Raw genomic sequence first — 19,762 nt, 5'->3', positions numbered from 1 at the left:
TAGCACCATAAAACAAAATAATAACATGATAACATAATAATAAACATGTTTTGACAAAAATGTTAAAAAATGGATTAATGGATTTATCTCGTTTTGCAACGAAACTCTTCATTTACACTTCCAATAAATTTTTTCGAAAGATGGTTTTGGTCCTTTAAGGTAGTTGTTATCACGCTGATATATATGTTCAATTGTTCATTTTTGTGATAAGTTTTATTTTAGCTAGTAAATAAAGATAAAGATAGAAGTAAAGTTAAAGGTGAGAAATAAGGAAGCAGCTTGTTTCACAGCGCGCAGTAAAAAGTTTGAGTTCACTATTGCTTTAACCCTGTTTAATACATATAAGCACATCTCTGTTTTCTTAGACTTATTAAGTTAATGAGTTTTATATAAAGCATTTTTATTGTGTGTGTTGCATTTTTTAGGGTTTATGATGCAGTATTAACACAAATCCCTAATACAAGTCCACTAAATATGCTTTCTATTTCAGACAAAGCCTTTGAATAAGAAAATGCTTTGTGGCTTTCTAGTTCAGAGTCTCTCTGTGTGTGTGTGTGGAGGCTCACAAATACATCTATTCACAAGTGTGGAAAAACATGTGATTGTTTCAGAGAGGGAAACACACAGAGAGACGTGTATTTCATAAATGCAGCACATTTTCAGAGTCAGACGTGATACACCACCACACATCTGACCACACTGAGTCTCTTCCGGTAGATTTGCACTGATATCCAGAGAGAGTTATCTCTAACTTTCATTTGTTGATCTTATGTTTGTATGTTTTGCAAACAGATCCATCAGTGATGTTTTTCTTTTGACAGATAATGCTGACAGTAAATGTCAGTAATGTCCGTAGAACAAATGTGTTGGATCAGTCAAAGCGTGAGTGATGCTTAAGGTCAGGATTCAGGAGTTTGTTGAGATGAGTGCAAACAGCTCCTGTGAACGGTTGTATGTCAGTGTAACAAAAATATGAATTTCTTGTGTTAAATACAAAAAATGTCGTTTTCAAAAACCAAGGGGAATTCCACATACTCATGTAAACCTGTATTATGTAAGCAGTCTGATAAAAGATCTGCATCTACAGAAATATATATGCTATATGCAATTATGCAAATATATGCAAATTCAGCTGTTGAATACTTTTTACTTATTTTGACTTCATTTCGTCTCCTTATGGATTTTTTTCAGGTGCGTATTCATAGGTATAAATAATTTTTCTTCTCTTATCAGATTTAAGGTATGTTTACACAACAACAATGTACTAAAATAGATAATTCTTACAACGTTGTCAAACCGCTGTTCACCCACGTATATGGTGTGCGTCGTCACTTATACCAGAGCAAAGATGGATGCAGAGGAGGTTGACAGTGATCTGGTAGCTAAAAAAACCTCTATGTCTGTTGTATGGCGTATTTTGGATTTAGGATTACTGACACTAAGCAGTTGCTACATCACGTGGCAATAAGAAAAAATTTATAGTTTTACAAATACACATTTTAGCTAAACTGTGTGTGGATTTTCCTTAAAACTCATCAAGTTGACTCATGATACCATGTTGTATAATCGCAATCGCACATCGCCATATTAGCATCAGTAACCACAATGCGAAAAATTACCCAAATCGTGCAGCCCTAATTTTTAGTTGATATAACTGTAAATTAAACACAGGTTTTTTATAAACAGAGTTTTTCTGTCCTTAAAAAAAAAATCTGTGTCCACACCAATACGCAAAAACCTGATATGAAAAGCTGTCAAGAGCATGCCAAACCAACACATCTCGATATAGAGGGTATGCATGTGACGTCACCTTCGGCGAAAGTGACTGCGGTTACTCCCACTGAGTGGCAAAAAGTCTGAGCGACAGCATCAGCATAGCATGAAAAACGCTTCTAAAATGGGGGAAGTTGTTGTGTGATCGACTGTGCACAGATTCAACAAGAATTTGTAGCGATCGTTTAGTAGTATTAGGCGGGACAAACCTATATTTCGGGAAAAGAGATGGCTTTTCTATGCCAAGGCCCCTGGACTAATGGTTGTTTGGCAAGTTGTTAGGGTCAAGGCCAACTAAATTCAATTTAACCTGATAATTGTCCATTATACTGCCGTTTTCTTTTAAAACAAACCATTTTGTTCAATGTTTTGCTAATCATTTTTTCGGGGCAGGGACGTCTTCCTGCGTGTTCACGTGTTAAAGTGACGTCGATGCATACACTCTATATCCCTAACCGTAAAGCCATGTTGGCCAATCAGAAGCCATTGCAGAGTTTTCTCTCAGCACACCAAAACAGCTACACGACAACGGGAGTTCACCCTGGCAGAAGTTTTTATTAAAATTCGATTTCAGTCACCTGATACTGTGTTGCGTGTGAAAAAATGGCAAAACTGCATAGAAAAGGTATGGCTTTGAAAATACCGGTGTACTTGTGGACAGGGCCTTTTTTTATTTATTTTATATTTTTCAATAGCAAAGCTATACAGCTAACTGGGTGATTCTCACAAAATCCAGATTTAGAAAGTGTCCAGCATCAGAATTTTTAAAAAGCCCTTGAAGTCATTTTTTTAAGGTCTGAACTTACTATAACCATTATTTAAAAACTATTTCCTAAAAAATTATTTAAATTTTTTAGATTATCATTATCAAAAACTATCATTACCGCAACATGATATTACATTAAATATATGCATGTACAAACTCATGTTTCGGTAATGAGAACTAAAAAGTTGTCTAGGAACTATGACAAAAACAAAATTTCAACTTTTATCTGGAGAGAAAAAATAAGAACTGCTTACCTGGTAGCCATCTTGAGTGTCACAGTCAATTATGTCCCTTCCAACCATTTTTTTTAAATGTTAGTTCCTTGAGGCCTTAAACAATGATTGAAAATTGTTGCAGAGGATGAGAAAATTGGTCTTGGACAGATTTATATTCCTTATTATTGTCTCTACTTTTTCCAATGATCACCAAATACGACATGCATCTTTACTGTAAATGTTTATAGTATAACATGCACTAAAGCTTTTTATTTTTTTATATTTTTCAATTATAAATATTTCCATGTCAAATAACCCAAATCTAGTCATGGACACGTTGCGGTAATTAAAATTTTCCCTTTAAATGTGGAAAAAACAACAGAATTGGTTTGTATGATGTCATTTGAAATCATGTGCAAAATGATACATGAAGAGATGTTTGTAACTGTATGTGTCTTATTTACTTTGGATTTACTTTTTTATCAAAATGTTTCATGACACCTCATAAGTCTTATTTTGCGAGAATCACCCAACTGTGCTCCTGTATATGGTAGAGTATTGCATTAAATACATAAAAGGTCATGGGTTCGAACCCAGGGAACACACACTGATATAAAAAACCACGTATACCTTGTAAGTCACACGGATATAATGTAATGCAAATTTAAACGAGTCATGATCATGTGAAAGTAATGAATCCAGGTACTTTGTGAACTTGTACTACTTTATGTGAACAACATTAATCTCTGTTCTGCTCTGAAACAGGAAACAAAACAATGAAAACCATTTTGAGGCATAAACTGTAACCTTTACATTAACCTTCACGAATTTTCACTTCTATGTGTGTCAATGTTCGTGTGTGTGCGTATTTGTCAGGCTGAATTCTGAGCTAAGTATTTTTGGCATACGGCAAGGTAAATTCACACACACACGCACAACTCTCATAGTCACAAATAAACATTTATACACACTGATCGGACGTTCTCAGCTGTTCGACTCGGGTGTGGCTACTGTAACAGTACCGTTAAACGACCCGGTAACAACAAACGGTTGAACTTTTCAGGGAGTCATGGACATTTTTAAAGGGGAGACGATGTTAAAGGTCCAGCAGTTGAGGGTAAGACCCCATCCATATTCTAATTAAACTGTCTACTGAGATCAATATTTGGCAGATCAACTGGTCTCTGATCAGCCTGCAGTGCTTTAATGGTAATGCAAGCAGAGGAGACAAAATCGGTTGCCAGATTGAGATTCGGATTTTATACATGTGTTTGTGTTTAAGGTGGTATGTGATAAAGTGTGTGCGTATAGTTTAAAGTAAGCTAATTTAATCAAAATCTGAATTTGGGAACATTTTTTAATCTATTAAGGCAGCAAAATATAGCGCAATAACAGTAAAATACCGCAAATGTGCATGGATATAGCAGTGGTTTGCAAACTGAATAAATGTAGTACTTTATAAAGGTATGTAAAGTTTCAGGTTGATAAAAAAATTATTTTTAGTTTTTAAATAAATTTTAACGTAATGCAAACAGATTTTTCAAATCCAAAGCATAACCATGACGGTATCGAGTGTCGTAATATTTAGAAAGTTACTGCATATAGCAACTCTGCAGTCTATTCGTGAATAATAGTTTTTTATTCATTTTAATCATGCAATTTTCTCAGTGTATTGTTAGTCTTTATAAATTATATAAATCTATGATATTGCTCTTAATTGTATCGCGTATTAACCAGCAATGCATGCAGGCACACATAAAGTGTGTTATCTTTGCTTTTGGGTGCATAAAAGTGAGATATAATGAAAAAGATTTAGTCTAATGGTGTAGTTGCGTAATTGTGTCCACATGTGGTTTTGCGAGACAGCTATTAAACTAATATAAGTTATAACACTCACACACGCACACACAGATGCATGTGGAGGTTAAATCTGTCCCGTATGGTGGACGTTTGAATTATCTGGATGTTTAGTTTCCGCTGAGCCGAGGCGATTGTTTCTCAAGCCGAAAGATAAAACGATTTCACGCGGTTCAAATACGACCTGCAAATAGACTGTAAGACTGGGTCGAGTCTTCCCCTTCCATAAAAACATACACAGACCAGAGCCCAACCCAGGCTACTGGCCTCTGGTATGACAAGCAAATGTGCTCGCACACATACTGATCTGCTGCTGGGGTCATTTTCAACCCTGTAACCGGAGCCAATATGTTTCCTGCTGTGTCTGTGTATCATAATGATGAGAGAAGTGTACAGTATGCTTGTGTTTGGAAAGAGAAGCTAGTTCAGATGAAACAGAAGGAAATGACAGTTTAAAAGTGGGTAATAATAAAAAAAATTTCCCATAATGCATTGCAAAGGTGTGCCGGAAGTGCCGAATGGTCACAGGAAAGTGTTCACCCGAACTAAAGCCTGGTGTATAGTTTGTTTTTATGTGTATGCGTACATACGTGCTCGGTTGAACGCACAGCTTTGCAAAATTTTGTTTATTTGACTCTCATGTGTAGAGATCATGTGGCTGTATTCGCATTGCGACAAAATGCAATGCATTTCCTAAGCAACATGCTACATGGGTCAGTGACGTGACTTTAATTATTTTGTGTCCATATAGTTCAATTATATGTAAAAGGGTTAAAATTTCAAAATTTTCAGATTACTTGCATACATTCTCTTTTTTGAGTCTAAAATTTCTGGTTTTATTTCATTTTGAAAGAATATTTGGGGGATAATTGCAAAAATGTCAATGTGGTGTAACCGGTCTGTGTCAGTTTGTGTAACTAGTGTTTTTTAAATGAAAATTTAAATATATTCATAAAAAATGTGGAATAAAATATAATCATCTAGTTTAATATGATTTTTTTTACAAACATTTGTCAAAGATTATTTAGAAAACAGAGCTGTTTTCAGCATATGTCAGGACAAATATTACAAAAATGCATTAAAATCTCATTTAGAAATAACTAAAATTATATTTTAAAATTATTATTTTTCTATGATTATGCTTACATGCCATCAAGGTGGATAAAATATTTAATATTTCTCATTTTTTGGCGCAATTAGCGGTTACACCATTTGACATTTTCAGGTCCAATCAGTCTTAACTTTCAAAAAAATTATGAAAATGGATTTTTTTATTGCATAAAATTATCATAAATACACTTTGTGCATTGAAATTAACCTGATGCATGCTTTTAAAACAAGTTTTTTAAAAAGATTTTTGAATTTCTCATCTTGCCAAGCCGTTTTTGTCACATTCTCTTGCATGCAATTTACAAAGGTGTGCACTCTTCAGATGACGAAAATTATGTCACCTGACCCTCACGTAAAAAATGGTCTGCGTACAGGGCGGGTATGTCAGTACATACATACTAGTGAATTAGTATATTTACTTTGAAGTATATCTACTTTTTTAAACGGTATGCATGCATTCAGGACACACTAGCTCCACCATTGTCATGGTGTCATTGTCGTGATGCATATGTTTGTCAACCTTACAATGTAATAACAACCGCAAATATAATTTACTCAGGTGTTGTTAAACGAATACAATTTAACCAGAGAAACATTTTTAGTATGTATTGCAATCAATTAGACTTGAAAAGAGACACCTGGCTTCCAGTTTTTAAGTATTTTTGTTTATTAACTTTTTATATTTGATGCCTCATGGGATTGAAAATTGTCCAACTGATTCCTACTAAGAAATCTCGACAGATGACAGTATGTTTGCATACTGAGATAATTTTTAATGTGCATGATCAATTTTACTTATTTTATAGAAGTAGGCGATTTTGGACACAGGGAAAGACAATGTGTGTGACCTTGTGTAAGATTGAACTTTTTTACAGTCAAGTCAAAGTCAAACCTTGTTGGTTCTCTCATCTGCATGTTGAAGTAAAACCTGTCATGGCATATCTTCACATATGACATGAGAGTAAAAGGTGACACAATTTTTATTTTTGGGTGCACTATTCTTTAAAGTGTAAATGAAATCTGATCTCATGTTTCAGCTGTTAAACATGATTTGAAATAGCCCATCCACTCTTAAACAGTTCAGTCAGTGCTGTTTTGTTTCATATATTTTTCTTTTTTAATCTTTTCGACTTCAAGTCTAGTTTTTAAATTGTTGACTTCTTCTAATACCCTGTGTTTGTTTCAGTGCGCTGATAATATCTGTTTACCTGCAGAAATGATCTTAGCGGTGGCACATTTTAAATGTCTGTATTTTGTGTTAGAGAAGAGACAAATTACCGTCATAGTACTGGACGCCGTTCAAAAGCCTCTAATAAAACTTCGACTGTGTGACTCCTGTAAAGAACATACATTTTACTCCCAAATACACATCAATGCATATGTCATTATGACATTTGTCGAAAAAAATCCATGCTGTTGTTTACACCTGGTATTAAGACGCTGGAAACGCGCAAGTTGAAAACTTTGGAGGATATTCACGCCGTGTTAACCAATCAGGAGCTTGCTCTAGTAGTGACGTGATTACAGGAAGCCAGCGATTACATTTCTTTGGACCTCTAGTATGCACATTCGACCACATGAGCATCTACACCACAAAAGCAATCCGAATGGGTGATTCTCACGAAATCCAGATTTTAAAGGTGTCCAGCATCAGATTTTTTTAAAAAGCCCTTGAAGCCAATTTTTTTTTGCATAATGTAAGATTAGGGTCTGAACTTATTATAACCATTATTTTTAGAAGATTTAAAAATATTTCCTATATAATTATTTTCATTTTTTAGATTATCATTATCATAAATTATCATTACCGCAACTTGATATGACATTAAATATATGCATTTACAAACTCATGTTTCGGTAATGAGAACTAAAAAGTTGTCTAGGTACCATGATAAACAAAATTTTAACTTTTATCTGAAGAGAAAAAATAAGAACTGCTTACCTGGTAGCCATCTTGAGTGTCACAGTCAATTATGTCTCTTCCAACATTTTTTTGTTTAAATGTTAGTTCCTTGAGAGCTTAAACAATAATTGAAAATTGTTGTGGAAGATGAGAAAATTGGTCTTGGACACATTTATATTCCTTATTATTGTATCTACATTTACCAATGATCACCAAATACCACATGTTTCTTTACTGTAAATGTTTATAGTATAACATGCACTGAAGCTTTTAATTTTTTAGATTTTTTTGATTATAAATATTTCCATGTCAAAGAACCCAAATCCAGTCATGGATACGTTGCGGTAATGAAAATTTTATCAAAATGTTTCATAACACATCATAAGTCTAATTTAGCGAGAATCACTCACATGCATTTTCGACTACCTCTGAATGTGATTGAAAGTTGACAAGCTCAAAACGTTTCACAACCCATTTCCACTTAATGTCGTCCAATTGTGACCAAAACACATGTTAATACCAGGTGTAAACAGGGCCTATGATGCACAATCACGCTTTTTATATAAAAGATATATTGGTTGGAGTGTGACACTAGAGAGGGCACACAATATTGCTACTATTTCCTCTGAGAAATACACAAACTCGGTTATAAAAGTTATTTTAGTCTTTAATGAAAAAGTATGCATACCCCCATCGGCAGCTCACATACTCTATTTTGGGACTCTCTGCTATTGAATGCTGCCTGTTGTTTTCAGCACTTTTTTGGTGTCTGTTGTACTGAAGATGAAATCTTAGCCTCTCTTCTGTGAAATACATGACATTCTTCAGTTAAATTGTTGTCGTTTTTGTAGTTTGTATTGAGATCGATCCAAATATTTGGCTTTTAATCCAAGGTTTTTGTGCCAAAAGATTTCTAAATGCCATATAGTGTATCAAATACCATCACAATACCATGGTACTTATATGTTGTTTAAACATTTAGGTCAACTCTCTCACACACACAGCTGATGTAAGCAAGGTGTTTGTGTGTGTTTACTTTGTGTGTTTGTATCAGATTGTGATATGCACTTATCTGTGCAGCGTGTGTAACACTTCCGTCTTCCCCTGTCGTTGCCTAGCGACCACCGAGGCTGCTAAATAAATATCTGTGCGGTGCAAGCGTTTCCCCTAATATATCGCAAAGATGAGAAATGTGCATCGCTGTGTCAAATGAGGAAATCTTTTTTAATTCAAGACAGGACCGTAACTCAAAGCGAGATTTCACATCATGCTGGTGTTCAATAATCATTATGAAAATAGTTTCAGATATATGTAAGCAAATTTGAAATGTATGCAAATCACAAAACAGTATTACTGTGCTATCATGTTTTGCCACAATAGTATCATGTTATTCTTTGAGATAGCATGCAAATTGATGTAGTACAGTATATGAATCTGGTCATCATTCAGTACCATGGTGTTATTATTATTATTATAGACCATTGCGCCGCCTTTGTAGGCTTGCTGTTGAAAGTTGCTGTTTTCATTGCCAGTGATTTAACTTTTCTTTTTGTAAGATTAGATATCTGTAGTGTGTTGCATTAACTCAGTTTGATAGGTCTGTGAAACACATGAACAGTTTGTATGAATAGCAGCTTTGTGAGCAGAAACTCTGGTAAACTGATAAAGCTTTTGGTTTCTCTCTATGCTTGTGAACTCACCTTCAACTCCCAGACTGCTTATGATGTGCACTACACACTTCAGACTGTACACTGCGACTGCATACTACAGAATGTGCACTACACACTACACACATTTCATACCATACACTGCACACTATAGAATTGGAACTAATCACTTCAGAATGTGCACTAGACACTTCATACTGCACACTGACTGCACACTACAAAATGTACATGGCACACTATAAAATCAGCACTAATCACTTAATACTGTACATTGCACACTTCAGAATGTGCACTACACACTTCATACTGCACACTACAAAATGTACACGGTACACTATAAAATCAGCACTAATCACTTAATTCTGTACATGGCACACTTCAGAATGTGCACTACACACTTCATTTTTACACTGCACACTTCAGAATGTACACTGCACACACTATAAAATCAGCACTTATCACTAATACTGTACGTGGCACACTTCAGAATGTGCACTAGACACTTCATACTGCACACTGACTGCACACTACAAAATGTACATGGCACACTATAGAATCAGCATTAATCATTTAATACTGTACACTGTACACTTCAGAATGTACACTGCACACTATAAAATCAGCACTAATCACTTAACACTGTACACGGCACACTTCAGAATGTGCACTACACACTTCATACTGCACACTGACTGCACACTTCAAAATGTACACTGCACACTATAAAATCAGCACTAATCACTTAATACTGTACACTGTACACTTCAGAATGTACACTGCACACTATAAAATCAGCACTAATCACTTAACACTGTACACGGCACACTTCAGACTGCACACTACAAAATGTACACGGCACACTATAAAATCATCACTAGTCACTAAGTTAATTCTGTACACTGCACACTTCAGAATGTACATTGCACACTATAATATCAGCACTAATCACTTAAAACTGTACACAGCACACTTCCGAATGTGCACTACACACTTCATACTGCATACTGCACACTACAAAATGTACACTGCACACTATAGAATTGGCATCAATCACTTAAGAATGTGTACTACACACTTCATACTGTACACTGCACACTACAAAAGGTACACGGCACACTATAAAATCACCACTAGTCACTAAGTTAATTTTGTACAGTACACACTTCAGAATGTACACTGCCCACTATAAAATCAGCACTAATCACTTAATACTGTACACAGCACACTTCAGAATGTGCACTACACACTCCATAATGCAGACTACAAAATGCACACTGCACACTATAGAATCGGCACTAATCACTTCAGAAGGTGTACTACACACTTCATACTGCACACTGCACACTACAAAATGTACATTGCACACTATAAAATCAGCACTAATCACCTAATACTGTACACTGCACACTTCAGAATGTGTACTACACACTTCATAGTACACACTGCACACTATAAAATGTACACGGCACACTATAAAATCAGCACTAATCACTTAATACTGTACACTGCACACTTCAGAATGTGCACTACACACTTCATACTGCACACTACAAAATGTACACTGTACACTATAAAATCAGCACTAATCACGTAATGCTGTACACGGCACACTTCAGAATGTGTACTACACACTTCATACTGCACACTGCACACTACAAAATGTACACAGCGCACTATAAAATCAGCACTAATCACGTAATACTGTACACTGCACACTTCAGAATGTGCACTACACACTTCAGAATGTGCACTACACACTTCATACTGCACACTACAAAATGTACACTGCACTCTATAGAATTGGCACTAATCACTTCAGAATGTGTACTAAACACTTCATACTGCACACTATAAAGTGTACACTGCACACTATAAAATCAGCACTAATCACTTAATACTGTACACTGCACACTACAAAATGTACACTGCACACTATAAAATCAGCACAAATCACTTAATACTGTACACTGCACACTCCAGAATGTACACTACACACTTGTGAATGTACACTGCACACTTCAGAATGTACTCTACACATTTCAGACTGTAAACTACCACACTTACTTAGACTGTACACTGCCTGCTGTATTTAAAATAGTAAATGTAACAGTAGACGCAAACATTGGATTTTATTTCTGAGATGAAAACATGCAGAACCAATCACTGTTTGAAAAGTAAAGCATACTGTTACATCTTTCTTATGCATTTTTCTCACTTCCATGTTTATCCTTTGTTGTCAACTTAACAACTTCCCTTTTTACAAAACCTAGGATTTCATTTCTTGTGTCCTCCCCGTCTGATCACAAAACGATCTGTTACCATGGAAACAACAGCAGATGGGGCATTTCTCAGACCGGACCAAAATTTGAGCGAATTTAGTAATAAATGTATTTGTGTATAACACTGAAAGATGGCATCATACCACATAGTACTTCAGTGAATACTGAGCAAATGTCATAGCAATGTTAAACCAGTATGCTAATGTCATGATTCTTGAAAATGCTTTTAGCTGTCGTTTAATTTATTTTAGTTTGAGGTTGGCCTTTGCAGTGGGCGTATTATGAATGATACATTTTAAAGTAAGTTTTGTGGCTAAACGTGTTCTCTTCTCTCTAGGACACAAGGTAGAGATTGTGTTTTTTTAGATCCTCTTTGTATCGTTGGGCAAGAGGAAGTAAGAGTCAGAAACAGGAAGTAGTAACAAGTGCTTATTTCAATATCTTACTAAGAGAACGTTCTGTAAGAGACAAGAGGCTATAGAGTTTGACGTCGATTCGCAGGACAAACCCAAATGCACCACCCATTAAAAATATTTACCATGAAAGCCTATTTATAACAATAAAACTGTGGTAATTTTGTATCACCCATAACGGTTTAAAAAAGTAAAAAGATTCTCTATGCTTTTTTACAATGTTTGGAGATCCCATAATCTATTCTGATAATAGTAAAAAAAAACAATAGCGGTGGTAACTGTAGTATTTGGCAGCATTGCAAGGTTAGCATGGTTGATTTGTTGTAAGTCTATATGCAGTCACAGCTGTGATGTATGTGTATGGTTAATAGGGTTGCCAGATGTTTGCTATTTAATGATTAATTCCAGATGTATTTGTTGTATAAGGGGCAGGTAGAAAGGATGAAGGGTACAGTTTTCTCTTCCTATTCCTACTTTAATTCTTGTCTTATGTAATGTAAAAGTATATAGACTTTGTGTCTGTGAGACAGATTTTAATATGCTGATACTGACCCAGTCATCCATTTTTTTCTATTCGGTCTGGATAAGTATCAGTTTTTAAGTTAGGTTGAGGGAATGCATGCACGGCTGATGCAATATTGTATTCAATATGATTACAATTGATTTATAACCTGAGATAAACGGGTTCACCCTCTTTCTTCTGCTAAGCGGTTCATTTGAGTACTGTGTGCATGCATGTGTATAAAAGCGAGAGCATGGGTCTAAATTTAGCATTTCACTCTCACCTCTTCAGATTGGCAGACTGAATATTTAGATTGTGTGCATGCATATGAGGTTTTACTGGAACGCATACCACACATACCAGTATAGTATCCCTGCAAATCCAACAACACACACACACACATGCATACCCATGCATAGCATGTTTATCCAGTCACATGAAGAAAAACACCTAAGAAAGTCTGTAGCACAGTACTGTATGTATGTACAGCCTGTATATGTGCCATTATCCTCCTGTTTCCATATTCCAACACTTACATTTTAAGCTTTTCCACATCATATCAGTTCACTTTATAGCCTTAAAGTTTCATTTCTGAGTTTTATTGCTTGTGAAAATCTCAGTTTTAGGTCTTTCAAGGTGCAGTCAGAAATTATGTAATGGAATAAATCAAAATCATTTGGCACTAGAACAAAAGTTTGACGTGCAACAATGTGCTTAAACGATGAAGGATGGGTGTATGCGGATTGTGTTTTTGAAGTGATGTGTTTACGTCTGGATGAATATGTAGTTAACAATTGCGTCTGTTTCCTTGAGTCGAATTATAGCTGGTAATCTGCTTAATAACCAGTTACACAAAGTTCATTGCATTACAAAATCTCCCAGTGCATGATGGGTAATCGCTCACATTCTGCAGCAGATCAGCAGAAACTTTTTTCTCTCCTTAAACGGACAAATAGGAATATATTTTTCACTAGAAACAGAAATCGATGCGTTCGAGTTTAGTTAGTGGCACATTCTTAGCCTTAGGTTGAAATTTGGTTGTTTTTGCATGAGTGTCGTTGATGATGATGATGCACGATGAACTCCATGATTTTTTGAACCGACGCCGGTCGGCGTGTTCGATGCGATGGATCGTGGAGGACCCGGACCCCCCGTCGACTTCTCATCTTTCCCCATTGCAGGAGTACTTGCAGAAGATGCTACACATGAAGATGGTCAGCGATGTAAGTAGTCATGGTGACCGCATCCCTCGGTTGGTTGTCCTGGTTTGCTTATGTGTGACGTCGCTCAGCACTGGATGTGCTACTTAATTTATGCAAGTTGACCATCGGTTCAAGTAAAATAACAAAATTTTTGATAGCTCCAAAAGACCACAAGTTAAAAAATTAATAAAACCTGACCGATGGTCGTAAACTGAAAGTATCTGACATTATTAACTGAAAGGATTAGTCAATTTTCTTAAAAAAATAATAATTATTTACTCACCACCATGTCATCCAAAATGTTGATGTCTTTATTTGTTCAGTCGAGAAGAAATTATGTTTTTTGAGGAAAACATTCCAGGATTTTTCTCATTTTAATTGACTTTAATGAACCCCAACACTTAACAGTTTTAATGCAGTTTAAAATTGCTGTTTCAAAGGACTCTAAACAATCTCAAACGAGGCATAAGGGTCTTATCTAGCAAAACGATTGTCATTTTTGACAAGAAAAAAAATGCACTTTTAAACCACAACTACTCGTCTATCTCTGTTCCTGTGACGCGCCAGCGCGACCTCACGCAATACGTCATCACGTCAAGAGGTCACGGATGACATATGCGAAAATTCGCCCCAGTGTTTACAAATGTGGAAAAACAGGACCGTTCAGACATTGTTGTATGTCGAATAATACTAATTAATGTCTTTGTGTCAGTTTATTGTTTAAAATGGTCCACAAATGTGCGTTTTATATATGTAACACGTGACCTTTCAACGGCATTACACAATTACGTGAGGTCGTGCTGGCGCGTCACACGACCTGAAGAAGATGAGAATTTGTGGTTTAAAAGTGCATATTTTTTATTTTTCTTGCCAAACATGACAATCGTTTCGCTAGATAGGACCCTTGTGCCTTGTTTGGGATCGTTTGGAGTCCTTTGAAACTAAAATTTTGAACTGCATTGGAGCTAGTGGGTGTTGGGGTCCATTAAAGTCCATTGAAATGGACTTTAATGGACTTTTCCTTAAAGGAATATTCCATTTTCTTAAAAGAAAAATCCAGATAATTTACTCACCACAATGTCATCCAAAATGTTGATGTCTTTCTTTGTTCAGTCGAGAAGAAATTATGTTTTTTGAGGAAAACATTGCAGGATTTTTCTCATTTTAATGGACTTTAATAGACACCAACATTTAATACTTAACTCAACACTTAACAGTTTTTCAACTGAGTTTCAAAGGACTATAATCAATCCCAAACGAGGCATAAGGGTCTTATCTAGCAAAACGATTGTCATTTTTGACAAGAAAAATAACAAATATACACTTTTAAAGCACAACTTTTTGTTTGGGTCCGGTCCAGCGCGACCTAACGTAAATGCGTAGTGACGTAGAGAGGTCACGTGTTACATATATAAAACGCACATTTGCGGACCATTGTAAACAATAAACTGACACAAAGACATTAATTAGTATCAGTTGACATACAACAACGTCGGAACGGTCCTCTTTCACCCCACTTGTAAACACTGGGGCGGAGTTTCGCGTTCATCTTCTGTGACCTCTTGACGTGATGACGTATTGCGTCGGGTCACGCTAGCGCATGACGACCGGATCTAAACGAGAAGTTGTGCTTTAAAAGTGTATATTTGTTATTTTTCTTGTCAAAAATGACAATCGTTTTGCTAGATAAGACCCTTATGCCTCGTTTGGGATCGTTTATAGTCCTTTGAAACTCCGTTGAAAAAAACTGTTAAGTGTTGAGTTAAGTATTAATTGTTGGTGTCATTAAAGTCCATTAAAATGAGAAAAATCCTGCAATGTTTTCCTCAAAAAACATAATTTCTTCTCGACTGAACAAAGAAAGACATCAACATTTTGGATGACATTGTGGTGAGTAAATTATCTCGATTTTTCTTTTAAGAAAATGGAATATTCCTTTAAAAAACATAATTTCTTCTCGACTGAACAAAGAAAGACATCAACATTTTGCATGACATGGTGGTGAGTAGATATCTAGATTTTTTTTAAAGAAAATTTACTAAACCTTTAAAACATTTCATTGTGGTTTTCCGCGGCTAGTTATTAGTGTGATTTTTTTCTAGATTTTGAACAACCATTCAGTTTGTGTGGCTTAGATAACACAGGAAGACCAAAAATGTGTCATCATTTCAGTCAACTGACTCAAATTCCAGCTTTCTGTTATGGGTGTTGAATATGACAGACAGACTTGACTCCACCCCAAACCGTTCCATTTCCTATTTTGAGAACTCAATGCGCTTAGACAAACTTCAGGAAGTGTGCAAATAAGCAAATCACCTTCATACACTTCTCTTTCTCTCTATATATGTCAGTGTTAGAGATTGGCCAACCAGCGTCATCAAAAAAAAATGCCATGCAGGTGGTTAATAAGCCTCACTTAATGTTTTACGCATTGCTGATCAACCAAGTTGACCAACACCAAGCATAAAGCAGTTTGAACCAGTTTGATGGGAGTTAATGCATTGTGTGTTAGCGGATGTTGAGGGATTTTTAGTAATGTGAGATTTATGGCGTTAGCAATTGTGGTAACGTTTCAGAGATGTTCTCTTGGGTTCTTGAAATCGATGGGGTGTTTCTGAGCTCTATGGTGTGTGTTTATCTTTGGCTTTTCGTGTCACAAAGGCAAATATTAGTGATACGACCATCCAAGTGTGTGTTTGAGAGACCTCTCTGTGTATCATGACTGAGAGAGCACAGTAGTTCAGTTCTGGCTTTTTCTGCAACACAAAGACCCTGTGTGAAAGACAAATGGATTGGCATTTCACACACACACAGACGCACACACACACTGGACGACATCTCGCACAAATATTTCTCTCTGAATGCAAACTGCCTACAAGCACCAGTGACAAAGAACAGAAGCCATTGAATGAGAAAGAGACAGTTTTATTTTCTATAAAGAGAGGGACTTCAAAACATCTCATGATGATTAAAAAATCCCATCGACACATGTTGAACGCACACAATGCACAATGTGTTTTTGCATTTAAAGAAAATACGTGACTTCCCAAGCTGGGGTTTATAGGCCATGCAAAAGTGCTCATCTCTAAGAATCTTATCTTCTCTTTTCTTACACGTTTCATCATCCAAACACTTCCTCAACATACAACACGAGTCAGGTTCACATATAGTGAGTTACATCCTGAACGTTTTTGTGTGAGCAATAATGCAAACGTTCGGATATTCACACTATGTCCATGTGTTAATAAGGCCATCAGTCACTACACAGTAATGCTATTATTACACATACACATCTGCACCTTCTCAAAGCCACTTCCTGTCTCTGCTGTTTTTAGGTCAGAAGAATTTAAGTGTTATTTTAACTTTCCTGAGAGACAGAATGCTAAAATAGAAGAAATTCGTCACTGCTTTATCACATTTAATGTGTAATGTAGTATTATATTACATCTGGAGGTTTTATTAATGGACATCACTGTAAAAAATGATATCATATCAACATAACGTAGCAAATTAAAAGGACACTCCACTTTTTTTGAAAATAAATCGTTTTGGAATCCATTCAGCTATCTCCGGGTCTGGCGGTACCACTTTTAGCATAGCTTAGCACAATCCATTAAATCTGATTAGACCGTTAGCATCGCGCTAAAAAAAATTCCAGAGAGTTTGGATATTTTTCCTATTCAAAACTTGACTCTTCTGTAGTAACATCGTGTACTAAGACCGATGGAAAATTAAAAGTAATGTCATAGCCATATCTGCCTAGAAAATAACAACTTTTAATTTTCCATCGGTCTAAGAACACGATGTAACTACAGAAGAGTCAAGGTTTAAAGGGACACAAGGCAGCATTTTTATGTTAATAAATCATCTTCGTAAATTGGTATATGGTTAAATGACTCATTACATGACGAATGAAGACTCTCTCGCCTGCCCCTACCGTCTGTAGGAAGAATACCCCACTTGCAAGTTCGCTGTATCCGACCCGGTGTCCTTCAGTCTCGTATAGTCTCAGATATAGAACGCATTTACTCCCAGACACTAGGGGGAGCTAGTAGAGAAATAATACTCAGACTTGCCTTGTGTGCCTTTAAATAGGAAAAATATCAAAACTCTTTGGTTATTTTTTTTGCGCGATGCTAATGGTCTAATCAGATTCAATGGATTATGCTAAGCTATGCTAAAAGTGCTAGCGCCAGACCCATAGATCGGTTGAATGGATTCCAAAATGTTAAAAATCAAATGTTTAACTCTAGGGGAGCTGGAAAATATTTTCAAAAAAACGTGGAGTGTCCCTTTAAGTTAAACAATTTCAGCTTGTCGACTTGAATTGCTATAAGTGCCGAATGTTTGAACAAATACTTGTAAAAGATTATAAATTCCATATGGTATATACGTGTTTTACTAAGATCATGGGTAAGGAATAGAAAATATCATTGTCCTGTGTATTTTGTCTATAAGTTCCCACCAACCTCAAACCTTTCTGCTGTTTTACTGAAGGGAAAATTGGAGAAAAATTAAGTTAGCTAGGTCAGATAAAATCTTGCTTTACAGTAGGGCTGCACAATATTAAAGAGAAATGCGATATGATAATGCTTTAAAATGTATTAAATTATATAACCAACATACCTGTTTCACATTCTTTCTGGGAAATGAAAGCATAACTCTCTTTGTCCCGCCAGTCTCTCTGCCATCTGCATAAACTTTAAACGTTGACTATATATGATTAAAATCATTCAGTTATTGCAAACTATTGCGATAAGCATATCAATATGCACTTAAATAGATGGGTGAACGTGCTTTTGTGCTTTACATCTTGCAGTTATTTACAGTCAGTTGTGTGTGAATCATACACTTTAGATGTGAGGGGAATTTTACTACTTTGAAGATGGTCGCTGCTTTCATCTTTATCTGATTACAAAAGTGACTTGTACTTTTTGATGTGCATTTTTTTTACGGTTTATTGGTGGTATTTAATACTCAAACGTAGATATACAAGAAGTCTTCTGTGTGTATGTCTGTGTGTTGATTGACAGTTCAGTAATGGTAACAGTTGTTTATGTGTTGACACTCACCTCTCTACTGCCCCATGAGGTTAGCAGTGGAACTGCACAGCTCACTTACATTTGCATGCATTGCATTGTCTGTTAGCTATAGTGAGCAGACTATTTGAATTTTTTTTTTGAGATAAAAATAGTTTTTTTAATCCCAGATTTTCTTTTGAATGTCATTGTATGCAATCATCTTTGAAAAATGGTGTGCTATCATTGATTATTGATATAAGTCAGTGTGAAAGTGTAGTTTTTGCAAACATGTTTGTCTAGTTTACATACAGACCGTGACTGGAAAACAGTTTACAAACAGCAATAAAAAGACCTGCTTATTTCTGACTGGTGTTGTTTAGATACTTTAATCAATTTAAGCCACACAAGCCTTACTGAAAAAGACCAGCATGGTTTCAGCTGTTTTTGCTGGTGTAGCAAGCTGGTCTAACTGAAGATCAACTGACCCACCAGCTTGACCACCGTTGCCAGGCTGGTGGGTCAGCGTATGCTGGTCTTAGCCAGATTTTTCAGTAAGTATTGCTAGTAAGCTGATGTGTGTGTATTTGTGTGTTATATTTGTGCATTTTGTTACATTTTGCAAGTCTTTTGTTTGTTCACGTTATAAAATTCCAGGTTTCTTGGACCATCAGTGGTATTTCAACTGCTGTAACTTTAAGATGTCTGTATGTAAACAAATTCCTTGTTATGATTGGCTGTGTTCCACTGGAGGACAGCTGATCTGAGATCTGAGACACATAAGGCTCCATATGTTTCCAGGGTTCCAGACAGTTCAGTTTAACATAAGACATTAATGTTCAGGCATTCTCCAAGCATGATCCAGTATATTTACATCTACGGTTTCAAAGAGGCGGAAACTTTATCTGGGGAATTTTGGAAATATTCCAAATTGGAAACTTAAAGGTGACATAGAATGGTTGAACGGAGTATTTATCCTTGTTCTGTGATGTGACATGTAGACAAAAAAATTTTTGTTTGGGTCTGTAATGCCTTAGAAGCGTCCTAAAAACCTCTC

General features: G+C 35.9%; 1 protein-coding gene across 23 annotated transcripts in view; it reads left to right on the top strand.

The window, feature by feature from the left end:
* Positions 1-3,671: 3,671 nt before the first annotated feature.
* fnbp1b (formin binding protein 1b) overlaps positions 3,672-19,762 on the top strand; it is an 87,542-nt gene continuing 71,451 nt past the window's right edge. For 4 of the 23 annotated variants that reach the window (XM_055179291.2, XM_055179290.2, XM_055179288.2 and 1 more), the window contains exon 1: positions 3,676-3,871. In XM_055179291.2, the coding sequence (XP_055035266.2) occupies positions 3,824-3,871 (48 nt within the window). In that variant the 5' untranslated portion in view covers positions 3,676-3,823. Of the gene's footprint in view, positions 3,872-19,762 lie in introns of all 23 variants that reach the window. The other 19 variants (XM_055179287.2, XM_055179280.2, XM_055179277.2 and 16 more) reach the window with 12 other exon arrangements.

This window comes from Misgurnus anguillicaudatus, chromosome 9 (genome assembly GCF_027580225.2).
Source record: "Misgurnus anguillicaudatus chromosome 9, ASM2758022v2, whole genome shotgun sequence".
Lineage (NCBI taxonomy): Eukaryota > Metazoa > Chordata > Actinopteri > Cypriniformes > Cobitidae > Misgurnus > Misgurnus anguillicaudatus.
This window is presented reverse-complemented; position numbering and strand designations above follow the sequence as displayed.